Below are 27,243 nucleotides of genomic sequence, written 5' to 3' on the forward strand. Positions count from 1 at the left end.
TGGCCCTGAAAGAAGAAAGCCCTCCCTCCATCCACCATCAATCCACAGGAAGAGAAAGGCACCAGCTCCATCAGGGATTGCCTGAAAGAAGAAAGCCCTCCTTGTCCACATTATCCCAGAGAGAGAAAGGTAACACAGCTCCATCAGGGCCAGCCTGAAAGAAGAAAGCCCCCCTTGTCCACCATAATCTACAGAGAGAGAAAGGTAACACGCTCCCTCAGGGATTCCTGAAAGAAGAAAGCCCTCCCTCCACCATCATCCACATGCAGAGAAAGGCAACCAGCTCCATCAAGGCTTGCCTGAAAGAAGAAAGCCTCTCCTGTCCAACATCACCACAGGAAGAGAAAGGCAACCGCTCCATCAGGCTTGCCTGAAAGAAGAAGCCCTCCCTCCATCCACCATCATCCACAGGAAGGAAAGGCAACCAGCTCCATCAGGGATGCCTGAAGAAGAAGCCCTCCCTCTGTCCACCATCATCCACACAGAGAGAAAAGTACACAGCTCCACAGGGCCAGCCTGAAAGAAGAAAGCCCTCCCTCCATCCACCAGCATCCACAGAGAGATAAAGGTAACCCAGACCATCTGGGCCTGCCTGAAAGAAGAAGCCCTCACTCCATCCAGAGGGAGAGAAGGACCTGCCAGTTCCATAGGGCCTAATCAAGTAAGAAGGGTCCTCGCTCCAGTCCAGGCCTCAGAGGGAGAGAGATCTGCTGGACTTCTCCCCTTCCCCACTGCTATTCCCTTCTCCTTTTAGGCTGTGTCTCTTTAGAGTGTAAGCCTGAGGGCAGGGAAATGTCTAATTAACAATTTGTAAGCCACTCTGATAGCCTTTTGGCTAAAGAGCGGGGTAAATAATAAATAATAATAATAATAGGCTTGTAGTTGGGCTAAGAGCTCTTTGGCTGAGAATTCTAATGCCCCTCCTTAAACGGGAAATCCCAGAATGCGACAGGAGGCAGCCAGAGCTGTTAAAGTGGAATAGAGCAACTATAAGATGTAGTTCGGTAATCTAGGCTGTATGTTATTTAAAGCCAGCTATCAATTCCCCTAACAGCAATAGCATCCAATCCACATTTTGCAATCTGCTCAACAAGGATATTGTGGCTTGCCAAACTATAAAAATTGATATAAGGTTTGTTTTGACATGACTTAATGTTCTAGAATTTTGCTTGATACTGATGTCAGACTGAACACATGTAATTTCCTGCTTCTATTTTCCCCTTCATGAATATGGAGACTGGAATGTAGGTATTTCTATTCTTAAGCACCTTGCTTATTGCCCTAAGAAAGGTTGCTCAAGGGGAGTGTGGAGACTTGGAGGCCCTGTTTCCTCCATCACTGTCCAGTTCTTGGGGTGAGACTTTGCTGCATCATGAACACATTCTTTCCATGCAACCTCAGTACCTCTCCTGGTGTGTGAGTGACTGTTTTGGTCACACACTGACAAGTTTATCGCACGGGCCCTGAAACGGACCCAGTGTGGTGTTCTAAAACGTGTGCAGTGTGCACGGAACAGGATGGGGCTAAGAACCCCATTTTACCACACGCTGGAACAACACTTTTGCCGCCGGGTGTTCCAATTGCGTCCCTGTTCCGTTCCAGAGGGCGCCATTTTTGAGAAACGCTTTTCAAACAGTTCTCAAAAAGGGCGCCCTCGGGAACGGAACGGGGACACAATGGGAACACCCAGCGGCAAGGCGGCATTCCAGCATGTGGTAAAATGGGGTTCTTAGCCCCATCCCGTTCCGTGGCGAGCCCGCGTGCGCACGTTTTAGAACGCAGTGGTCTGTTGTCAGGGCCAGTGCGATTAAATCTCGCACACACACATGTGAGAGACGATCTCCCTCCGCATTCATTAAGACTCTCACACAAGTGCTTTCTCGTGCCTGCTCTCTCTCTCTGCTGCTCTCTCTCTCTGACACACACACACACACGTTCACACGCTTTATTTCTTTTTACTACTTGCATATACAGTTGTGTATATACAGGTTTTACCTTACAGTCGCCATAATTAGAAACAACTTGAAGGCACACAACAATAACAATGTATTCACATATGTGACAAGAGAATGAATGTTTCGGTATGGACTGTGATTGTAAGAAAGTAAATGAGTATGTGTGGTGAGTGAAAGGACCTTTCCACACAGGGCACAGAAGTAGGGTCAGTTCGCATTGGTCGATGCGTATTCACATTATATTCATTGGTGTTTCACACCTGTGAGCTCAGAATATGTATTGACCAATGTGATATAACATGAATAGGTTTGGGCAATGCGTATTCAGGCTGGGTTCCGAACTGAAGGCAGCCGGCTCCTCCGTTTTGTGAGTGCGCAAAATAGTGGATCGGCGGGATCCGTATTGATGGCCAGTGCGAACTCGCGTGCTTTGGCTGGTGTGTACACCAATCCGCTGGTTCTCATGAAGACCACCGGGTTACAAATTTCCCAGATGCGGGAGCAGGAATTTTCCCCCTTCTCCTGTCGGTTGGCCCTTTCCCCTTTCAGGACAACCGCTGGGGCTGGGGAGCGATTTTCCACTGAACGAGAATAAGCGGAAACCATTTGTGTCATGGGGGGGGGAATGTAATATATGTGTGTGTATAGTGTGTATGTGTGTGTGTGTGTATGAATACACACACACACACACAAAGATGTGTGTGTAAGCATATACATGCAGCATTACACTTTCGGCTGCTCCACAGTTTGGTGTGTGTGTGTGTGGTATGTATGTGTATATGTGTGTAAATGTAAATGTATGTGTGTATACACACACACACACACACACACACAAAGAGAGAAGACTGTTTGGTGTACACATATAAACGGCTTCACACTTTTGGCAGTACAGTGGATCCTTGTTATACGCTGGGGTTTGGTTCCAAGATCCCCCGTGTATAACAAAATCCGTGTATGCTCAAGTCCCATTAAATATAATGACATAGCAAAATGGTGTCCCTAATAAAAAATGGAACATCAAGGTAAATTTACACTTTTTTGGAACATTTTCAAACCGTGTATGCTTAAATCCGTGTATAAAAAATCCGTGTATAAGAAGGGCTGACTAAAATGTTGCCCCCGTTCAGAGGCCCACAGAGCATGCGCAGAGCTGCCGATGCGCATTGGCCAATACACATTGTATTGGGCTGGTGTGGTTATCCAATGTGCACTTGTCTTTTCTCATGAGTCATGCCTTCTCATGATGTGAGCAAAGTATGACAGCCTCAGTTTTGTCATCTTAACTTCCAGGGATAGTTCAAGCTTGATCTGTTCCAAACCCCATTTGTTGGTTTTTTATTTATTTATTTACTTTTTGGCTGTCTATGGAATCCTCAGCTCTCTTTTGCAGCAACACATCTCAAATTAGTTGATTTCCTCCTATCATCTTTCTTAACTGTCCAACTCTCACATCTGTACATGGTGATAGGAAATATGATTTAAATCATATAGGCCAAACTTTTTTAGATGTCCACGTTTCTCTTCCTCTCAATTTTTTACCGTCTAAATAGAGAGCAAAGAAGCTTACACATTTTGTTGACTTTTAAAAGTTCCCTAGTGAAGATATCACAGTAATGACATTGAACTTTTTGAACAAGTTTCAGAAATGTGATATGGATGGACTGGGAATCACTCAGGTTCCTCAGTCACGACTTCTGTGAATGAGAAGAGCTTCCTTGGAGTTGAATTTGGTTGTTAGGAAACATGAGTTCCTCATTCACTCTACATGCAAAGGTCTATTTCCATTTCTGTGTCTTGATGGATCTTAGAGGGCTGGGATCAAAAGAATTGTAGGAAGTCTGTTGGCATAATTAGAGTTATTTGTTACTTTCATGTACTTTTCTCTGCTTAATGTAGTTCAGTCCCCAAACATATTTAGAGGCTGTTGCCAAACCATAGAAAACCATGGTTTCAAAGCTTCTACCAGAATTTGGAATGTATATTTTTTAAAGTAACTGCTCAGCTTTACTTACTGTTTGAAGAGTGATGCCTTACTTTGTCTTTTTTATTATTGCTCTTAAAATACAAAAAGGGCCCAAAATTATTCCTCAAATGCAACCTTTTAGGAGTTATCAGTACAGTTAATGATTATACTAAAAGGTAATGACGCTGCCAATCATTATACAGATTGGATTGGATTGGATTGGATCCCATATGGAAACCTTTTTTGTTTCTTTGTATATTAATCATTTCACTTCATTTCTTTTTTAAATCTCTTTGAAATCTTTTATAAATAGTAGTGTTAAAATTGTTACATTCTATAAGCTTTAGTTTATAATATTAGCTGAAAATATTCCATGGTCAGAATCTGTTACTCCAGAACATATTTTAGCTGCAGCCAATAGTATACATTATGCCCATATGATGCAAAGTATGTCTGTGTTATCTTTGTATTTGACTATGATGTATTTATAGATTCTATTCTGTCTACAGAAGAGCAGAAATCAATTAACATAAAAATAGCATTCAACTTTTCCTTTTCTTTGTGTTTTCCAATAACAGGATCCGGATTCAGGCTGTCAATGACATTGGAGTTGGTCCTTTTAGCCACTTCATTAAGGCAAAGACCAGGCCGTTGCCACCCTTACCTCCTCGGCTAGAGTGTACTGCAGCAGGTCCTCAGAGCCTGAAGCTGAAGTGGGGAGAGAGCAGCTCCAAACAGCATGCTGCCGATGATATGGTGTACATCCTACAGCTAGAGGACAGGAACAAGAGGTAAGAAGGGGTGTAGCCATCTTGGCACTGTTCTTCTGAAATTTACCTTTCTCTCAATGAGAATGACAAAATACATGCTTAACTGATTTCTGTCTATAGGAGTTTGTGTGCATGTTTGGGGTAGGAATTTGTTCGTTGCTTTTTATATTAATGAGTTCATCCTTTCACTTGGTGCTCAGCAATTGAAGAGTCTATGGTTTGGAGTGAAAGTGTCCCAGAATATTGATATTAGAATATATCTTTATAATGAATCATACCTTTATATAATTTAGTTCAGTTTTGTTGAATGTGACTGACAGGAACTAAATTCTCTAGCATCTCAGGTAGTCTTCCCCCCACCCCATAACTACCTGGAGTTGCCAGGGATTGGACCTGTGATCTTCACTATGCAAAGTATATACTCTGTCTTTGAACTGCAATGCCTTGCTGCTTTCTAGACTTTCCAAAGTTGTGGAGTTGCCCTGATCCAAAGTGGGACAATTTCCCAGGCCTGTATTCAGCCTCAGAGAGGCTCTGAAGACAGCTAAGAGTTCTTCTTGCATTTTGAGCCTTGACAAGACAACTTCCTATCTCTCCCACCCCCACCCCCACCGCTCAAAGGTGATGTGATGACCAGAGGAATTATTGTAGAGATGTTATGTTATAATCAAGACCTCCCTACAGAAGAGGAGCAGAGTTGACACTGAGCATATGCTTTGGGTTTCTGAGCCACTGCTCATGATGCTAAATGATTTTGGATTTTCAGCTACTATAAACTTTAATAATTGCAGGCAATTCTAGTATTTTGCATTCATGTTATGTAAGAGGGAAGGAGAGAACAGATTGGTCCTTAACTTTGTCCTCCATATATTTTGGACTTCAGATCTCAGAATTTGCAGCCAGTATAAGAGTGACCAGGGACTTGCAGTCTGGAGGGTCAGAGACTGAGCCCTACAGTAATAATATAATACTAAAATCAGGGCATTGTGGGTCTATTGGTATAATACCCATAGAACAATCAGAGAAAACTCTTCAGCATTAGGTTGTAGATTATTATTATTATTATTAACCTTTATTTATGAAGCGCTGTAAATTTACACAGCGCTGTACATGCAATCTTTTTAGTTAGACGGTTCCCTGCCCTCAGGCTTACAATCTAAAAAGACATGACACAGAAGGAGAAGGGAGTGGAGACGGGAAAGGGTAAGAGGTCCAGCAGTTCCTCTCAACCTCCGAGGCCTGGACCAAGGCAGATGGACTGAAGGGAGGGCTTGGCTTCAAAATGGAAGGTTAATCATTATCCAGGGAAAATACATACTCACAAGTAGGATAATACATATACAGTACATAGCAATACAGGAAATGGATCGATAAACAGTCAACAACAGAACATCAGATAGTAAGCGACAATTATGCGATGCCTGGGAAGGCTTCTCGGAACAGGATGGTTTTCAACTCCGTTTTGAAGCTGGTTAAAGAAGTGATGGCTCTTGCTTGTGGAGGAAGAAGGTTCCAGGAGTGAGGGGCAGCAAGTGAAAAGGGGCGAACCCGGGCTGGGGCAGAGGAAATCCTGGGCTGGGACAGGAACCCTTGACTACCAGAACGGAGGGCCCTGGTGGGAAGGTGAGGAGAAAGAAGGTCTGATAAGTAAGGAGGGGCAAGTCCATGGAGGGCTTTGAATGTAGACAGCAGGAGCTTATACTGAATGCGGAAAAGGAGAGGGAGCCAGTGAAGGGATGCCAACACAGGAGAGATGTGGTCAGAGCGGTGGGTGGAAGTGATAATGCGTGCAGCTGAATGCTGGACAGAGATTAAAGGACGGAGGTGAGAAAGAGGAAGCCCAGCCAGGAGGACATTACAGTAATCAAGTCGTGAGATCACTAGGGCATGGACCAGGATCTTGGCAGTAGAGGCGGAGAGATATGGTCGGATTTTGGCAATATTGTACAAAAAGAATCTACAAGCCTTGGCTGTGGTCTGGATCTGAGGGATACACGACAGAGAAGAGTCAAAGATAAAGCCAAGACTGCGGGCTTGCTGGACTGGTTGAATGGAAATGTTGTCCACAGAGACAGAAAAGGAGTGTTGAAGGTTGGGCTTAGGAGGAAAGACAAGAAGCTCCGTCTTGGACATGTTGAGCTTCAAACGCCGATGGCGCATCCACTGTGAGACAGCTGTAAGGCAAGACGAAACTGTGGGAGAGGTGGAACAGGTTTCCTAGATGTGAAAGGAAGGGACTTTTGCATGTACAAATGTGTGCCACCATTTTCATCTAATTGCAAGGTTGTTTTTAGAGGAAGTAAATATAAGTGAGTCTGTCTTCTGTGACACTTCTGCACTCAATAACACTGAAGCCCTGTTGTTGTTTTCTTTCTAAAGAAACACCAAGAGATATCCAATGAGTATAAAATCCCCTTGGAAAGTAGTGACTAATAAAATGTGTGCTTAGTCACAGAGCCGTGCATGACAAACGTATGGTCCCTGCAGCATTGTTTAATTAAAGAGATTTACATTATTTTTCAACCTGGCAAGCTCTCTTACTTGCCCATACATTAAACTGCTAGTAAAAATGATGGTGAGAAAACAGGGAAAATTGAACTTACAACTTCCTAGTAAATACAGACCAAAGATCTCTCTGTGTCACTCTCTTTAAGGACATGTTCATTTAGGTTATCCTGATCCAGCTGTGTGCATTGATTAACAGCCAAAATTGTGGTCTGTTTTGCATTATACTTGGTAATTTATTATCACTTACAGCTATTGTGTAAAAATAATTAATGCGATATTTGAGAAGGAAGATTAGTGAACACCTTCCTGAGATTTTTCCTTTCAAATTCATATTTCTGACCAGCTTACTGGTCCTGCTGGGTGACTAGTAATAAACAAATGGTTTGTGTAACAATGCTTACTAAGGCCAAAATCGTTGCATTAAGCTGTGCTTTCTGAGTGAGTCTATTTGTTCCTCTAGAGATTATTGTCAACACTGTTTAATAGTAAACCTTTGATGTTTCAGGCAGGAGTTTGTATAGATTATCTTGGAAATGCCTAAGATTAAACATGGGGACTTCTGCATGAAATGCACTATAATATGGCTCCTCCCTGCATAGGTTTGTTTTTTGGTTGCTTTTTGTACTTGATCTACCCTTGAATGAACTTTTGAAGTTTGCTTCCTCTTCCCTCCCCTACTGAAATCTGAGCTGTATGTCTCAATATAAGGGGCTATTGCATAGTTTCATTGATTGCAAGCCAGGATATTTGAAAAAAATTATTAATAAGGAAATGTGATGGAATGTGCAGATAACAGATAACAATTTATTCATGTCTTCTCTGTAGGAAAATGGTACAATCTGCCCTCCGCATACACACCCTCACCATACGCATATTTCAGTTTATGCAGATGGCGAGAGACAAGGGACAAAATGAATAATGGGAGTGTGCTGCCATTCAATTAAATGGGACTCCAGCATACATGAAATTTACCTTATGTGGAGGGGTCCAGAAAGGATTCCCTGTGTATGGCAAGGGCAGACTGTATTGGCATCTCTTGTTTCAGCTTGTGTGTGTGATGATTTCTCAGGAAACTAGCGGTCTGGTTCTTTGAATCACGAATACATTCTTTGTTGGAGCTTGCATGACTTCTTTATAATTGGTTTCCAGTTTATTGTATGTGGTAGTCTTTTTAACTAGTAATAATGTAAAAGAATGCAATAATAAAAGTTAATTTCCAGACCATAATAGGATTTTTTTTAAAAAAGAGGCTAAATAAGTTAATATTGCAATATTAACACTTTCATTTTGGTGGCAGTCATTAATCTTCAGGTAATTATGGTTTTTCCATTGAGCTAGTGCTGAAGTGATATTATTAACTAGTATGTAAATCATGGATTCCTCTGCCAGTTATTTCCAAATTCAAAGTTTTGTGGAGTACTTGGCAGTAAAGTTATATCTACACTATTTACGCTATGCTCACTGACTATTAAAAGTGTGAACTTCAGAGAAATGTGCCAGATCTCTCAATAGACCATATCCTTTTACATTCAGAAGGCCCTATATGAGATCAGTTCTTAACACCCAGAGCCTTTCAAGGTTTGAAATGTAGCAAATTAATGTTTAGCATAAAAATCTGGGAAATCAATCAATTACAGTACTACAAACACAAATATTTCCCAATATTGAATTAGTTAAGTTACAATTGATTAACTGATTATTTAAAATATTAGTTTGGGGACAGACCATGGGATATGCAGAAAGCTGTCAGTACTGACCCTTGGACATATTTTGTTCTTGGAACCTTCAAAAATGTTCTTCGTAGTTTATCACACTAGAAAGATCCCAAAGAAAAATGGGATTTACACACACACACACACACACACACACACACAAATGTGGGAAGTTTATCAGACGATGTCACAGTTGAAGTTAAACCCAACGTAAAGCAGAGAAAAACGGCAGCTTTTTACTTTCGGAACTTCCCAAAAGTAAAAAGCTGTGGTTTTTCTCTGCTTTATGTTCTGTTTAACTTCGCGTTATTTCACTTAGGGGCTCATTATGTGTGATAAACTTCCCACATTTGTGGGTTGTTGTTTTTTTTTAAAAAAAAATTGAATATAGTTTAAATCCTGATTTTCAGAGGGATCTCCCTAGTGTGATAAGCTTCTTCGTGTTGTTTTAAAGTACCCATCCCCCCACCCACCTCGCCCCCCCCCCCCAATAAACTAGAGAAACCTTAATGCAATTGCTATCTGGGGTAAGTGAGATATAGAAACTGTCAGAATTGAGAAGGATGTCCTAAAATATTTGATTTTAGCCTCTCTTGGGTGCCACTTCTCTCTTGGGTGATCACATCTTCACACACTTTGGTTTGTAAACGTTAGTAATGAATTACTGGTATATTAAAAGTTTGTAAGGAATTCTGTGTTTATTTCAGCTAGACAGCAAGTATAGCAATGAAGAGTTGGCTACAAAGGTCGGTCAAGGAATCAAGGATGACCAATTCCTAATTGGAACTTGTTTGGGAGCCTCTGAGCATTGGCAAACTGAATCATTGCATCTTTCTGTTTTCCCACTCAAATCATTCAGATTATGTGATCTGCAGAGAAGTATGATTGCAAAGATCAGTGGCATGGCACATATTTTGCTCCCTCAATTCAGTGGGACTTACGTCTGAGATTATTTCTTTAAAATGAAAGACATAGGCAAGGATGGGAGGGTGTGAATTTAACTACCTAATATCAAAGTTTATACAGTCAACCCTCCAAACATTCACATCCTCAGCTCAGATGATAAAATGTGAAAAGAAACAACAATAGAATGAATACAGCAGAACTGAAAAGAGTCAGGATCACCTTATCTCCACCCCCAAAAGACACACAGGCCAGTAGTTTGGAGAATAGTGGTTTGTCACTGCCTTCCTCTGAAATATAGCCTACAACACCTGGTATTCTTTAGCAGTCTCCAATCCAAGTACTAACCAGATCTGATCATGCTTTGCCTCCAAGATCAGATGGAATCTGATGCTGGTGAAATGTTAGGAATAAACTCAATAGAACATGGCCACATAGCCCAAAAACCTCACAAAAAACTATGTTGGTTCTTAGTTTTGTAGGTATCCTGGGATTTTAATTCTTCCTTCTTCTTTTCTAAATAATTTTGTTTAATCTTATGTTGCTTTTTGTATATTGTATAATATGTTTTTAATATGTAAGTGCTCCCCAGAGTCATGGAGCACTGAAGCTAACCACATTTTAGAAAACTAAATCGTGAATAAACACCACTTTCAATTCCCTTACATCTAAATTCTACCCTATTTACCCTAACCTCCACTTATACAGAACAGCTCTGTTCTGAAATGTATCTTAAAATTCCATTCTAATGCATAGTTATTTAGCTATACTATTTCTGGAATAGTATTTCAAGAGAATAATGCATTTTCAAACTTTTAGATTACAGACAATTTTGTCTTACAGGCATGTTTTTGCATTATTTTATCACGTTATTTCTTTGTTTTTATGAATAAGAAAATAGTGTTGTAGATAATTTTTCTTGTTGCAGATACTGTGAGTCTCTCATTCTCATTATTTTGAGGAAGTGATGGGGAAAATAAGTATTCTGAATTTTTAGTGTGCTGATGGATACATAATGAAGTCCTATTGATTACAGTATGAGAGTTATGGGCGCGTTACAGACCACCCAAAAGCAGGCGGTCTGGCGCCGGCTCCATTAGCTATGCCGAGAAGCCCCAGCGGCCAGACCGCGAGGCTTCCTGGTGCAGCTAAAAAGGAGCGCCAAAATGGTGCTCCTTTTTGGCTCCTGGAAGTGGCGCCGTGAGGCGCGCACTCGCAACGTCACTTCCGCCATGCCATGTCTGGACGCTGTGCATCCAAGACGTAAATATGGCAGCGCCCATGTGGACGGGTGCTGCCATTTAGTACGCACTCCGCGCATCCTAGGGAAAGGGGCAGTTAGGAAGGTGAGAACCTTCCTAACCCTAGCACGCCCCTTCCTAACCCTAGGACGTGCTGAGTGCGTACTAAATGACGGTGTGTAACCCGCCAAAGTCTCTCCAGTTGATATTAATGGGCCCAAACAGACAGGCCAAAATAAAGTTGCTTCCAGTCACTTTGGAGGTATGCTGTTTAAATGATGCATGCATCCTAAGAGGCCAGAAGCCGTGCCAAAGCCACACTCTAGTCCTAAGGACTGGAGCACAGCTTTGACACAGCTTCTGGACTCTTAAGATGTGTGTGTCATTTAAACAGCATACCTCCATAGTGACCCGAAGCAGCTTTATTTTGGCCTGTTTGTTTGGGCCCAATGAAACAGAAAAGTACCTAACTTTGCATGAGTCTTTGGACTGAGTGTTTTTATTTAGGTACTAGCCACAAGTTCATGTCAGCTCTTGGTTTGTGTTTTAAAGTTGCAACGTCCTTCATTTTCAATTACATTAATACTAGTCTCAATTCCAGTGATGAAAATTACCATTAGCATTGTCAGAAATGGTGTTGATTACCAGACAGTTTTATGACGTTAAAAGATTGTTGCTCCATTAATAGAGCAAATGGAAATCAAAGGATTTAAACTTTAATATGAATGTAAAAATATTAATTTATGAAATCTGGGGCCAGATAGATAGACAGATAGATCCTGATGAGGTTCTAGCACGTCGTCTTGTCCATTTTTCTTGGATCAGTTTCAGTTGGTGCAGCCAATTGACATGTCAACCTCATGTGTGAATCTCAACAAAAGTTGTATGTCCTCTTGATTCTTATCCACCTTGGTTTATTGCAGCTACCCTGGCGGTTGAACATGTGGGCCCAATCTGTGATTAATACAAGTCTATACAAGTGGTTGCTGCCACATGGCTTCCAAGAGGCAACTGTTTGATTAGTCTTGGAAAAGCCCACTCAGAATTCTGATTCAGGGTTCTAAAGTATTGCTTATATAGGGACAAATAATTAAAGTAGTGTTCTCCCTTCTGTGGGAGAAAACAAATATTCTTGCCCTGAATACTTTCTACCATTTACCTGAAGCCATTGGGACATATGAGGCAAGAACTCTGCCTTTCATTGCATGTCTTATTTCTGTTGGTGTGGATATATTTAATGCACATATATTTCTTGTGGCTCATTTCTTAGTCTTAGAAACACTTAGTGTATACAAAGAATGAGGAGTGTTGGGTTGCATTACATCTTAATTACTGCTTTGATCACTGCAGAAAAGCGGTTTATAAATAAAAAGTATTATTATTATTATTATTATTATTATTAATGGAGCATGTGACTCTTGAACACTAGTTTTTACCTGTTTCTGTTGTTGCAGTATAGAGTTCTCCTGTTAGGGTTTCAGCTTATCAACCATGGCTTCTTCCATGATTCTCCATTCTATTCTTTCTCCTCCCTACTCATTGCTACAGTTATGGACTTAGTATTAGGTCTAGTCTATGCTCAATTGCCCTCATCACATGTCTTCATCATCCTGCTAGTCATCCAGTGTGATATATAATTGCCCTGATCTCACTGGAAAGTTAAGAAAACTGTCTGACTCCATGAGCAACGAAAACACGTACGGGAGCAATTTATACACTTAGGAGCAATTGTGTTAGTCTGGGCCATTTGTCTGTGATGGTGTCACGACAGAAATATGTTAATGATAAGTTTTGTTTAACTGTCAACCTTCAATAAGCTCAGTTTTCTTTAATGGCTGAAATCAAGAGGGCATGCTGTAGGGAGGACAGTGCTAAGATCTGGCCTGTAACTATGAGTGTTAACAATTGAAATTCATCCAACATAATCAGGTTAAAAAAGAAGATCTGCACATCATGTTCATATGGTTAATTAGAATTCTGTTGTTAAGACACAAAGCAACTTTGGTATTGTGTTAAGAAACAAAGTAGTAAAGTTTATGTCCCAATAATAAAGTTGCATATTCTTGAAGGAGAGGTTATAAGCATCCTTTTTCTGAAAACATTTTATGTCCAGGCTTTCTGGGATGCTAAATGTAAAAGTAGATTGAAACAAAAAGATTTTATTAACCCGAAAATCAGTGTTGGGTAATACCTTGTTCACATACCCTACGCAAAAGCTTTCAGCTTCTCCAGAACTCTTCATCAGGATGAATGGTACAGAAATTAGAGGATGGAAAAAGAGAGATTCTGGCTGGATTCAATGGCCATGTGTCCCCAGTTAGAAAGACTGATACATTGAAGAAGAAAAGTGTAAGGTTATCAATTTACACTCAGTGTTACTCACTGGGATGCATAGTTAATGTTCTCCATCTCATCTTGTTGTAGCACAGAGAACTATTCATTGCTTTGTTCAGTGCTCTCCATGGCAAATTCCTGTATTGAAACTAATGTTCAGTTTCCAATAATGGTGTAGCTATTTATGTGCTGTTTATAGTAGTAATGTCATCAGGGCTTGCAGGCTGGATAATTATCAGCAGGTTCAGAGTAATGTCTGTTAGCTTTTGAAATAAAACAATGGGGTCCCCTATTCCCATCTCATCTGATTTGATCGTTTTAGCTACACTAACTGTTCTAACCGACTGACACAAACAGTTCCAGCTCATGGTTATTGTCATGGGTATTGTGAAGAGTAATCTTTTCTTATAAAGCTGCATAATGATAAAAGTGCCTTTAGAACCTCATAAATACCACATTTATAGTAATTACGGTGTGTTTTACAGGTATAAGAAACAAATTGGATTGTGCTCCTTGAAACATTGCAAACATTTTGCTTCAGTCATAGATGTTTGATCTGTTTAACTGCTGCATTATTTTCAAAAATAAAAAAGAATTAATCATTATAATAATATGTGTTTGAACTAAAAAGAGACTAGAAACATCAATTGAACTCATCAATTGTAAAGGAAATGCAAAGTCTCAGGTTGTGTGTGTGTGTGTGTGTGTGTGTGTGTGTAAAGGTTTTGTCCTCCCCGCTCCAAAAAAAAGACCTGCTATTATTTTGGTCAATATTTGTAAAAGAAAGAAGAACAATCCATAGACTTAAATGCAAAGTATGAACTGAACAGATAGAAAAAGGTGCCTATCTATAAAGAATATTACAAATTAATTTGCATCATTTGTGTTTATTGATACCCTATGTCTTGTTCTACTTTAACAGTTCCTGAAGAAGGCCATATGAGATGGCCAAAAATAGAGCTGCTTTTCTGTTATAAAAACATTTTTATACACAATGAGGCTTACCGCTCCTTCTCATCATATACATGAACCACCATATCAGCAGTGCTCCATAGTTTTTTGTTTCCATATGTCTAAATTAGATAAGAGACACATGTGGCCATTAAGATATTGTTGGACTGCAACTCCCAGAATTACTCATCATCACTGATGCTGCTTAGGGCTGCTGAGATTTGCAGTCTTACCACATGTGTAGGGCTACATGATTCCCACCCTGGTCTGATACTTATCTCTGTATTGCATTTGCAAAGATGTATATAGCCTGTTATGGTAAATATGCTTTCAGTTCTATGATCTGAAGCAGAAGTACACAGCAGGACTTGGAAACCGATAATTTTCTGGCTTTGAGTGGGATTAGATAGGGGAAACAGAATAAGCAAGTTGTAGTCATCTCTGCTAATAGTTAGCATTTGGCTTTACAGGAATCAGCTTAATCAAGCCAGGTATTGTTATAGGGAAAGGTCAAAATGTTGTTGAGATTTGCCCGTGGTGCGTAAATAATGTATGCAATGGCACTGGAGTTGTTTTGTAATATAATACCTGTTACTCAGCCCTTTCATCCTCTGCTGTTGGTGTTTTCCCTTTTGTGGGTTTTCTGATTAGCTTTTTAAGACCCTCTCAGTTGTTGATCAGAATCTGGGGTTAAGTGGGGGTTGGTTGACTTATGTTGCCCTGACCTTTTCTCCTTATTCCTTCTGTTGCTGCACTAATTACTTAGCTTTATCCACTGGCCTGCTGTGGAAATTTCTATGGGATTCTTAATTTAGCAGCAGTAATACTGTAATATTTTTAGTGCAGTTATGTTTTACAAATATTCAAAGTTCAAGACAGCTAAAAAAAAGTCTTTCACCAATATATTGCTTTTTTGAAAATGTAAAAATTTAAGTTTACCTGGGCTTTTAATTAATACAGTTGATTGATTTATAGGGTTGAGATTGATCACTATTTTATGCAGATATATTTTTCATGTTTATGTTTTTTAATTAGGAGGAACTTCCTGACAGTAAGGGCTGTCCAACAGTGGAACATACTCCCTTGGAGTGTAGTGGAATCTACCTCCTTGGAGGTCTTTAAACAGAGGCTGGATGGCCATCTGTTGGGGATGCTTTGATTTGGATTTCCTGCATGGCAGGGGGCTGGACTGGATGGCCCTAGTGGTCTCTTCCAACTCTATGATTCTATTATTATTATTAACCTTTATTTATAAAGCGCTGTAAATTTACACAGCGCTGTACATACAGTTTTTTTAATTGGACTGTTCCCTGCCCTCAGGCTTACAATCTAAAAAGACACGACACAAAAGGAGAAGGGAAAGGTGGTGGGGAAGGGGCCTCTCTAGTAGGATAATAAATATAAAATACATAGCAATACAGGAAATGATTCAATAAAACAGACAACAAAAGAACAACAAAAAGCAAGTGACAATTATGCAATGCCTGGGAACGCTTCTCTGAACAAGATGGTCTTCAGCTCTGTTTTGCAGCTGGTTAAAGAAGAGATGGCTCTTGTTTGTGGGGGAAGAAGGTTCCAGGAGTGAGGGGCAGTGAGTGAAAAGGGGCGAATCCGGGACGGGGCAGAGGAAATCCTGGGCTGGGACAGCAGACCTTGACTACCAGAACGGAGGTCCCGAGTGGGAAGGTGAGGAGAAATAAGGTCTGATAAGTAAGGAGGGGCCAGCCCATGGAGGGCTTTAAACGTGGACAGCAGGAGCTTATACTGAATACGAAAAAGGAGGGGGAGCCAGTGAAGGGATGCCAACACAGGAGAGATGTGGTCAGAGCGGTGGGTGGAAGTGATAATGCGTGCAGCTGAATGCTGGACAGAAATTAAAGGACGGAGGTGAGAAAGAGGAAGCCCAGCCAGGAGGACGTTACAGTAATCAAGTCGTGAGATCACTAGGGCATGGACCAGGATCTTGGCAGTAGAGGCAGAGAGATATGGTCGGATTTTGGCAATGTTGTATAAAAAGAATCTACAAGCCTTGGCTGTGGTCTGGATCTGCGGGATACACGACAGAGAAGAATCAAAGATAAAACCAATACTGCGGGCTTGCTGGACTGGTTGAATAGAAATGTTGTCCACAGAGACAGAAAAGGAGTGCTGAAGGGTGGGCTTAGGAGGAAAGACAATGATTCTAACCCACTTTGTGGACTTTTTCCCCATAGTCCAGTAAAGATAACAAGAACTACGTGCAGACTTAAATCCAAATACTAGTCTGAACTAGAAAAAAGATAATCAGTGGGATTTACATAAATGTTGGCAATACCATAGATTAAGTGGATCTGCACCAATTATGACTAGAAATTGGATTCAAAATCAGTGCAGAAAAAAGGGGAGGTTGTGTGTTTCATACAATGGTCAAAATAGAATAAAAGGTTACAATGTCCACTCTAATACAAAACAGTTTATTTCTATAATTGGTTGTCAAGTTGGCTTTATTATAGGGATAGACATAGGGTAGTAGACCATTCCAGACATGATCAGCCACTTTCCTGTGGAATCGACTGAAGCCATATGTGCCTCTTGAGCCCCCTTCTCAAGCTCTTGGGAGGAGAAGAGCAATGCTTCACCCAAATGGGAAATGACCTACTGACTATTCAGGAAAACCACAGCTACTGCCAATAATAGTCAGCATATATATAAATTAATAAGGACCAGTGGTGTTAGTTCAAAATAAGATTTGGTCCATTCATATGTCATGCACACTTACCCCTAAGAGCATGGCTTCTGTATCACCATAGCTTTGCATCTAGCCCAACATTTCTTTTTAGCAAAACACACTGCCACATGTATTATCCTCAGCCTAATAATAAACTCAGCATTTATGGGGGTTTGTGGGTTTTTCGGGCTATGTGGCCATGTTCTAGAAGAATTTATTCCTGACATTTCACTGGCATCTGTGGCTGGCATCTTAAGATGCCAACCACAGATGCCGGCAAAACATCAAGATTAAACTCTTCTAGAGCATGGCCACATAGCCTGAAAAACCCACAAAAAATACATAAATTTCCAGTGTCAGGTTGCAGCAGCATGTCTGTAGCAAACAATGCAATAAAGCTTGTACTGGGAAAGAATGGGATTCTATGTATCTAATTTTATGAGCTGTGTCTCTACAACAGTATGTAAAGAACAGATGCCTCCAGAATCCCTAAGTGAACATATGTGAACAGCAAAATGGAGAGAAAAGGTCGCAGCAAATAAGCCTTTCTCACTAGTTACACCCAGCATGTTAAAATATATAGATTTATAACTGACCACCAAATGGAAATTATAAGGAAATTGGAGAATGATGAAAGGAAGAAAAAAAACATTGCTGGATGAATTTTGGAAATAACTTCCAAGTGCTCCCTAGAAGGCCCAGAATGTTTTGTTTACTTATGCAAAGCTTATCTGATGTTTCACATATGCATATTGTTAATTTTGAACAAAAAGATTGCTGAAAGAAATGTTGAACTTGTTTTCCCCCTTCCCCCTCCCTTATTTATTTATTTATTTATTTATTTTGGTGGTACAGGAATCTACTCCTATTCTTTCCATATCATTTCTGCCTCTGGTACCAAGGTTTTGGTTTAAACAAATAACACACAGGAACATAATATTTTGTTAACTGAGGTATACCTGTTCAAGTTTGGAGGACTTCAATTTTTCCCTGGTACTTACATACATCCTTGTCTAGGTAGACTTACGCCTCAGCCACCACCACTACTCTCTTCCCTTGCTGTCTTGTAGCATTTTCCATCTCCACACTTCTCATGTACTCTCCTGCTGACATAAAAAAATTTTTTTTTCATGGTTTGAGATTTGTTAAAACCCTTGATAGCTTGCCCAATAGTAAGGTGTGGTTTAGCGAATAGCTGTCTATTAAACGATATGTAATAATGACCAAGGGGACCTATTTGGTGTAGTGGTTTGATTGTTGGACTACAAATCTGGGAGAACAGAGTTTGAATCCCCGCTTGGCCATTTTTACAATGTGGGTGGACAAACAGAAAACACTGGCCTTCTGAGTCTGTCCACCCCTGTGCTAAAGGAAATGTCTTTGCTATATTGGATACTGAATTTGTTCATACATATAATGCCTGTATTGTTATGCTGTGTGCCTTTTAAGTCATTTCCACCTCATGGTAACCCTCAGGGGTCACAGGGTTTTCTTGGCAAGATTTGTTAAAAGGAGAGTTGCCGTTGCCTTCTTCGGAGACTGAGATAATGTGAACTACCCAAAGTCACCCAGTGGCTTTCCGTGACTAAGTGGGAATTCAAAGACTTATCACCCAAAGTCCTAGTCCAACACTCAAACTACTTCACCACACTGGGTCTATATAATACCTAACCCTGATTTATTCTGGAAGCGAGACTTGTGCTCATGCACACCACAGTAGTTTGTTAAGATAGTTACTTTCAATCTATCACTCGCTGCCTGAACTGGTAAGCAAGGGATTGTGCTTGCTCTTCATATAAAGAATGCAAACCTAGTTTGCAGTATGAATGTAAGGGTGGGGAAGTTTGTCAGTTTAAACATGTCTCTTCCTTGGTTGTGTATTATCAAATAACAAACCATGGCTTGGCATGGCACATGAATCAGCCTAGTATGCTAATTTTAAAAATAATATTCTAGCAATAGGTAGTTTGTATGCAACACAGTAAGAATACACAGATGCTTTGCCTTGTGATTAATATAGCTATTACTCAGTTATCGCAGGTTTTTCAAGGAGTCTAATTAGAAAATGGTTTACTCTCTAATTGAATCAAGACCATTAACACCCACTTTAACAGCAGTGTCTGATTTCCATCCAGCTTCGGGAGCTTTAGAAGTGGATTTTTAAAAAACAAAGACAAAAATAGGTACATTATCATATTCATTCATAATAATCAGCATACACATACTGGAAGGCTTTGGCCAGCAAATAAGGAAAGGAAATTGGCAATTAAGGCTGAGCCATATGGTCGCTATACTATTGATTCTGAAATTGCAAACCCATCAGAAAACAAAGACAGGATCCTGCCGCCCTCCTAAAAAAAACCCAAACAAACAAACAAGCAGAAAAACTGGTGATACATTCTGTTAAATCAATAATACTGCTAATGTTGTACATCGTGGATTGGAAACACTATGTGGTACATATCCATGTAATCTGCACACAAATAGCCCCCTGCCTTTCTTTTCGGTTCTAGTTGCATTGTTATTAATCAATATTAAGAGGAATTCCTTGTGTTGTAACAATAATAAAAGGAAAATATGTTCCTGGGTCACACATATACAGTAAAGTGAGATATTCTTTAAAAAACAACAACAGTACACTTGGTCACAATGCATGCAATGCTAACCCTCCCATCTATTAAGGAAAAGCAACCTGATTCTGAGAACACGATATGGAGAGGTATAGGTGGACATATCTCATCCAAAGATTAAATATCAGTGACTGGAAACTTTAGCCTGCCACATGTTTTGGCTACAATTCCTATTCACCATGGCCAGTGCTAAGGAACTGTGGAAGATGTAATCTCACAGCTGTGGAAAAGCAGGTTCCTCACCCTTACAATAGACTAACACTGAAGAGTATTTATATATAAGCCTCACCATGTTTTAAAAATCATAGATTTATTTATTTATTTATTTATTTATGGGGTTTATATCATGCCTTTTAACCTCCGAAATGAGATTCAAGGCAGCAGCTGCTGCTATTATTATTATTATTATTATTATTATTATTATTATTATAGCGCTGTAGATTTGCACAGTGCGCTGTACATAAAACAATAAATGTATAAGAGTAAGCCTGCCTATGGCGTACAATCTAAGAAATAATAGGATAATACATATAAAATACATAGCAATACAGAGAATGGTTCAGTAAAACAGGCAATAAAAAGAACATCAAAGAACGGCTGCCGGTATTACCCGGCAGCCGCGTTCCCAACGGCAGCAGCGCCGGCGATTTGGGGCCGGTTCGGGCCTCGGTGCGCCCTGGAATGCATTGCGGGGGTGACCAAGGCCTCTGATTGGCTGCAGGTGGGGCCGGAGGTGGGAATTCGGGGGGCCACTCTAGCCCACTGGAGGACCTCTTGTTGGTTGCTTCTTCCGGTCCTCCAAGGCAGCTGATTGGTGCTGCCTTGGGGGGAGGAGCGACCTTGATTGGCCCCGCTTTGGACCTGGCCTATATAAGGCCTCGTGGCCCAGAGTCCGGGGCCATTTGCGCTCAGCTCCCGAAGTTTCAGGAGCTGAGCTGAAGAGAGCAGCGGCCAGGTAGGCCAAGCAACGGCGCTCGTGCCTTCCCGCCCCGCTGAGCACCGTGGCTGTAGACACGGGCTGCCGGCGCACGCGCCCAACTAGGGCCTCTGGAGTGTCGGGGCCGCCGGCATTCACGCCCATTTCTGGGGCCAGCTGAGCACCGCGGTCAGCAGTAGACCGCGGGCGCTCACGCCCCAAGCAGGGCCAGCTGAGTGCTGCAGCGGGGCCAGTTGCCGCAAGTGCTCACGCCCCCCCCCCATTTTGTGTGAGCGGGGCCGCTCCTCGCCTCTGCGGCCGCCTTTTTTTGGCAGGAAATTTTCCCGCCCAAACGGCCACCATTTTGAAGCGGGAATTTTTCCTGCCAGCGGCAGCCAGCCTGTTTAGGAGGCCGCCATCTTGGTTTTTGTTTTTGTGATAGAGGGCACATCCCCTCCCCTCCTGGATTACTCCTGTTGGAGCGTGTTCAGGGCCATGCACTAGCCCACACTTGGACTTTGCCCTCGGAGGGGGCCTTTTTCTTTTACTTTTCAACGGATAAGGATTTCTCTTGCCCCACGTCCACTGCTGGTTGAGGGCCGGGCGTGCTGCCGGCAATCACAACTGGAGCTCGCTGGGCGCCACAGCCGCCATTTTGTGCCATCATTGTTCCTCCTCGTTTTCAGCTCAGACAATTGTTCAACCCAGCTGCTTGGGAGGACTTGTTTTCTTTTGACTTTGGTTTTCAGGCTTTATTGCTGGCTTCGCCTGAGGCTCTGTCTGTTGTCTATTGCTGGGGTCTGTGGCATCATACCTTCTAAGCCGGCGCGGCCGACTACTGCTACTCCGCGCATAGCTGCTAAAAGTCAAACTGCTAAGATTACCATGGGAGCCCGGTCGGTTTTGACTTCTGGTTCCAGACCTCATCAGCCTAGTGTGTTTGCAACAACCAGGCCTTGCCGAGCCAGGGGTGATTTGGAGTTGGGTGGAACGGCTTGCCAGCCGACTTCTTCGCCCCAGGCTGGAACTTCTCAAACTGTGCCTGTTATAATGGCATCAGCTGTGGCAGAATTGTCGCACTCGACAGCGGAGCTGATCAGTAAGGCTGCGGTTTCCAGCCAAACTGTTGAGTCTTCTCGGCCAGCGATGGAGCCTATTTCATCTCAAAAAGTCCAATCTTCTTCCAGTTCGAGTAGTTCCAGCTCTTCGTCCACGTCTTCCAGCTCGAATGAAGATGATTCTGGTGACAAGGCTGCGGCAGCTGCTAAGTGGAAAAGGCAAAAGAAGAAGCAGAAAGCCAAAAAGAGACGTCGCAGGGCTCACGAGGTGTTAGCGACCCAACAGGCTGTTCCAGGTGGTTCGTCGACAGAGATTCCTAGCGGCAGGGATGGATACTGGATCGATCATGCCTTGGTCCCTGGGTTCCCCAAATGGGCTATGAAGCGATGTTCCTGGAGCCCAGGAGTTCAAGGGGTCTGGGTCGATTATCAAGCGTCATCAATTCCTGTGTCCGCGCTGGGGGAGCATCCCCCTGGCTCCCACCTTCCTAAGAAAGCTGATTTTGAGGGGGTGCTATGTGGATGTATTTTCATTGCTCCAGCCAAAAGGCCAAGAGGCGTTGGCTGTCACATCCACAAAGAAATCTGCTAAAGAACCAAAAGCTGCCCCGGTGGACCATACCTTCAACAATTCGTTGGAAGGTTTTACTGTTTTTAGGGCAGTGGTCTCTATGGCCTTCCCTGAGAGGGCCTGGCATCTTGACAGCCACCTTCTCAACATGTTGAGGGCCAGGGCCTACGCAGGGGATGCCGCAGCCATTGCATATGATGCGACCTTTAGGCAACACGCTTCCCAAAACTCGAGGGAACAGTGGGACCTGCTCCACAGTGAGTTATGGTTGTTAGAGGTGGGCACCTTAGCCAAGCCTAGGAGCTTCCAAAAAGGGCCCCTTAGGAAGGAATCCCGCAGGCCAGTGTGCTGGGACTTTAACGCTGGGAAGTGCTCACAGTCTCAGTGCAAATATGAACATAGCTGTGAGTTATGTAGAGGTTCCCATGCTAAGGTGGCTTGCCAACGCTCTTCTAATCCCAATACCCCCTTTCATCAAGGGTGCCCTGCCTCAACAGCTGCCGGCAAGAGAGATGGCTCTTCCACCTATGATGCCGGAGGCTCTGGGTGCCCAAAATAGTGCTGCCATTCTTCCCAGGTTCCAGCTTGCACACACTCCCATCCGGCCTCAGGTTCTTTCCCGTTTGTTACAAAGCTACCCTCTTAAGGGAGCAGCTTCTTTGTTAGCCACGGGCTTTTCATCTGGTTTCTGCATCCCAGTTTCAGGCCCTGTTTCCCATTCTGAACCAAAAAAATTGAAATCAGCTAGGGTTATGCTGGATGTTGTCCAGGCCAAGTTAGAGAAGGAGATCCAGGGGCCTTCAATCCAGGCAGGCAGGATTGAAGGCCCCTTTGTATCCCCTCCTTTTGCTGAGTTTCAAGTGTCTCCCTTGGGGGTGGTGCCCAAGAAAGTTCAGGGCAAATTTCGCCTTATTCATCATCTGTCCCACCCTCCTGGGGCCTCAGTCAATGCCATCCCCCTTGAGTTGTTCTCAGTGCGCTTTGCCTCCTTTGATCATTCAGTACGCTTGGTCAGGTCTTGTGGGAAAGGTGCCTTGATGGCCAAGTGTGACATTAAGTCGGCTTTTCGTCTCCTGCCAGTTCACCCAGATTATTTCCATCTGTTAGGGTTTAAATTTGGTGACTGTTGGTTTTTCGACAAGGCTATGCCCATGGGTTGCTCCATCAGCTGTGCGGCCTTTGAAGCCTTCAGCTCCTTCCTTGAGTGGGAGGTTAAGAAGAGGGCTGTTTCACCACTGGTCACCCATTATTTGCACAATTTCTTGTTTGTGGGTGCTGCTAAGAGCCATGGTTGTGCCATGTTCATGACCACATTTTTTGATCTTTGTCAAGAGCTTGAGGTTCCCTTGGCAGAAGAAAAAACTGAGGGTCCTTCTACCTCCTTGGTTTATCTGGGAATTTTAATAGATTCTGTGGCGAGTGAATCCCGACTCCCTGTTGATAAGCTGCAGGCTTTGCGGGCCTTGCTTCAGGAGGTTATTGGGTCCCAGATAGCTATGCTCAAACAGATTCAGTCTGTTTTGGGACATCTTAATTTTGCTTGCAGGGTTGTAGCCCCTGGGAGGGCCTTTTGTGCCAGGCTTGCCAAAGCTACAGTGGGCATCCGCCTGCCACATCATCACATCCGCATATCTAAGGGCATGAGGGAGGATCTAAAGTTTGGTTGGTTTTCCTACAAGGTTTTAATGGGGTTGCCCTGTGGCAATGGCCATGGCAGCTGGGGGACGGCCTCCAGGTACACTCCGATGCAGCTGGTAGCCTTGGCTTTGGACTTTTCTTCCAAGGGCATTGGTGTGCCCAAAGGTGGCCTGAGGCTTGGGCTGGCTCTGATATAGTGCAGGACCTCACCTTCCTTGAGCTATTTCCTATTATGGTTGCTGTACACATTTGGTCCACCCTGTTTGCTAACAAACGTGTTTGCTTTTGGTGTGACAACCAAGCGGTTGTCAGTGTTGTTAATCACCAGTCTTCCAAGTCCCTCAGGGTTATGCGCTTGGTTCACTGCTTTGTTTTGTGTTGCCTTATTAATAATATTTCCTTTACAGCCAAGTTTGTGCCAGGAACTCAGATTTACATTGCTGATGCTCTTTCTCGTTTTCAGGAGGACAGATTTCGACTTTTAGCCCTGAGGCAGACTTGGCACCCACTCCTTTCCCGGAAGCCCTTTGGGAAACTGGAAGTCTGAAATAATGCAGGGCGGCATGTCCTCGGTGGCAGTGTCTACCCTTCGGTCTTACAAGCGGGCTGTTGTTAAACTGCACCAATTTTTTGATGATATGCATATCCTTCCTATTTGGCCTGTTTCTTCTCAGACTGTTTTACAGTTCCTGGTGTGGCTGAAGCATCTAGGACTCACCCCAAAAGCTACGTCCATTTATTTGGCAGGAATCTCCTTCTTTGCTAAGGCAGGAGGATTCTCTGATCCTTGTTCAGCCTTCCTGGTTAAGAAAGCATTGGAAGGCTAGAAGCGCACGGCTGCTGTCTCTGTTGATGCGAGACGGCCGATCAGCTTCAAGCTGCTGGGAGATATTATACAAATCTTGCCCGGTGTTCTACGAATTTTGAATGTTGCTTGTTTACTGCTGCCTTTAGATCTGCATTTTTTGGGGGCATTCAGGGTGGGTGAGTTGGTGCTGTCCTCTTGTCGCGACGTGTCACAGAGATCTCTTCAGTTTAGAGATCTGTCTTTCATGCATCATGCCATCACTTTTTTGGTGAGGAGGTCCAAGTGTGACCAGCGGGGTCGTGGGTCGACCATTGTTTTGAGGCGTTTAAAAGGGTCATTTATTTGCCCAGTTCAGGCTATTGAAAAATTTGTTGCAGCTCACCCAGCTGATGATGGCTCGCTTTTTGTTCATGCCAATGAACAGCCTTTGACCAGATACCAATTTGTAGCTGTTCTGAGATTGGCTATTAGACAGTTGGGCCTCGCGCCTATGGACTATGGGGGACATTCCTTCAGGATTGGAGCTGCTACATCTGCTTATCAGGCTGGGATGTCAGCTGATGCCATCAAGAAGGTTGGCAGATGGCGGTCAAAGGCTTACAAAGGTTATGTTCTGCCACACTTGGACCAGTCATATGTTTAGGTTCTTAGGGTTGGCGGAAGCGTTCCTGGTTTGGAATGGCTTCAGTGGCGGAGCATAGGCCATGATCTGGGTTGGATGGTCTCCAAGACTGCGGAGCACTGGAGCGGGAGTCCTTAGGGACCTGGGTACGCTGAGCAGTTACGTATGGCCATTGCAGGGGCCATTACGTTTTACGTGTCCCAGTGACTAGGGGCTGGTGGAAATACGGACAATCGGCTGGTTGCTATCCAGTGGTCCATAGCCCCTTGGTCTTCCCGACGGCAGGCCTGGTGCAGGCATTGGGTATTGAGCAACTGGAGTGTTGGTTGATTTTACCAGATCCTGACCTCATGCTATGGGCCAAGCCTATGCTGTTTTTTGCTGTTTGCAATTAATAAAGTTGTGGCCTTTCTTCCAGCTATGCCTCTGTGTTTATTGTGGCGGCGCCCCTACAAGGCAAATAGCAAACGACAATCATGCCATGCCTGGGAACGCTTCTCTGAACAGGATGGTCTTCTGTTTTGAAGCTGGTTAAAGAAGTGGTGGCCCTTGCTTGCGGGGGAAGAAGGTTCCAGGAGTGAGGGGCATCAAGTGAAAAGGGACGAATCCAAGATGGGGCAGAGAGATTCCTGGGCTGGGATAGCCGACCTTGACTACCCGAACGGAGGGCCCGAGTGGGAATGTGAGGAGAAAGAAGGTCTGATAAATCAGGAGGGGCCAATCCATGGAGGGTTTTAAACATCAACAGCAGAAGCTTATACTAAATACTAAGGACATTGTGTATAGAGAAAACAGAAGGGACCCAGAGCCCTGGGGAACTCCAACAGATAAGGGAATAGAGGGCGAAGTCAGACCGCCTGTGACCACTTCAAAAGATCTGCCTAACAAGTAAGATTTAAACCAGTTGAGAACAGAGTCTGAGAACCCAAGGTCAAAAAATATATCAACTACAAGACAGTGATCAACGGTGTCAAAGGCTGCAGACAAATCAAGAAGGATGAGAACAGAGTAAAGGCCATTAGCCTTGACCCGTAAAAGGTCATTCGAGATCTTAGTGAGAGCTGTCTCTGTAGAATGCCGTGGGCAGAAACCAGACTGAAAGGGATCAAGAATGGAGTTGGCTTCAAGAAACTCAAGACAGCGAGTTCATCCAAAGAAGCAGGAGGAAACACAGAAAATTTAGAGGTAATCTTTGAGATTAAATAATTAGCGGTCATTAGGAGAGAATGATGAAGAGACAAAAGGAGAGTGAGGTTTAAGCAAAGAGTTGAAGGTGGAGAACAAACGCTGCAGGCGCCTCTCATTGGTGGAGATCAATGATTTGTAATAATTTTGTTTTGCCATAGACAAGGCATGTGAGAAGGAAGAAAGAACAAATTTGTAATGAATAAAATCAGCCCATTGTTCGGACTTTCTCCAAAGACATTCAGCCGCTCTAGAGCAGGATCGGAGAAACTTAATGATGGGTGTAAGCCAGGGTTGAGGCTAGAATGAGTACTAGCCAAAGATGTTTTTCTGCTTGGAGTTGTAATGCGGCACCATTAAGACATCAATTCCTGACTTCCTATGTCCATCTGTATCCCTCTATAAAGTGTTCTCTGAAGCAGATTGCTTTTCCTTACTAGATGGCAGGGCTAGCTGTGCATCATTTCTAGAGTGGCCAATAAGAAGGGCACAGTTTTTATTATGTATTTGATGTATAGCCTACCTACCCCCCCCCCCCCAATATTAGATTTTGATACAAAACTGAAAGTGATTTAAAAGCATGACATCTGCCCATTAAAAGCTTCCTTCTAAGCAACCAGCCATTTGTTACAAATTCCCCTAAATAAGAGGATATTTGCCTACTGGTAATAGGGAGATGGTCCACCTTAGATTCCACAACTGGGAACAGCTCTTGAGATACAAGGATATCTCAAGCAATTTTTTTTTAAGAATGCAATGAATGAATTCTGT

At 42.9% G+C, this 27,243-nt stretch overlaps 1 protein-coding gene across 1 annotated transcript in view; it reads left to right on the forward strand.

Moving 5' to 3' along the window:
- FNDC3B (fibronectin type III domain containing 3B) overlaps positions 1 to 27,243 on the forward strand; it is a 435,900-nt gene that overhangs the window by 366,786 nt on the left and 41,871 nt on the right. Inside the window, 1 exon segment of the mRNA XM_042458543.1 lies at positions 4,497 to 4,709. Within this exon segment, the coding sequence (XP_042314477.1) occupies positions 4,497 to 4,709 (213 nt within the window).

This window comes from Sceloporus undulatus, chromosome 3 (assembly GCF_019175285.1).
Source record: "Sceloporus undulatus isolate JIND9_A2432 ecotype Alabama chromosome 3, SceUnd_v1.1, whole genome shotgun sequence".
In the NCBI taxonomy this organism is placed as follows: Eukaryota; Metazoa; Chordata; class Lepidosauria; order Squamata; family Phrynosomatidae; genus Sceloporus; species Sceloporus undulatus.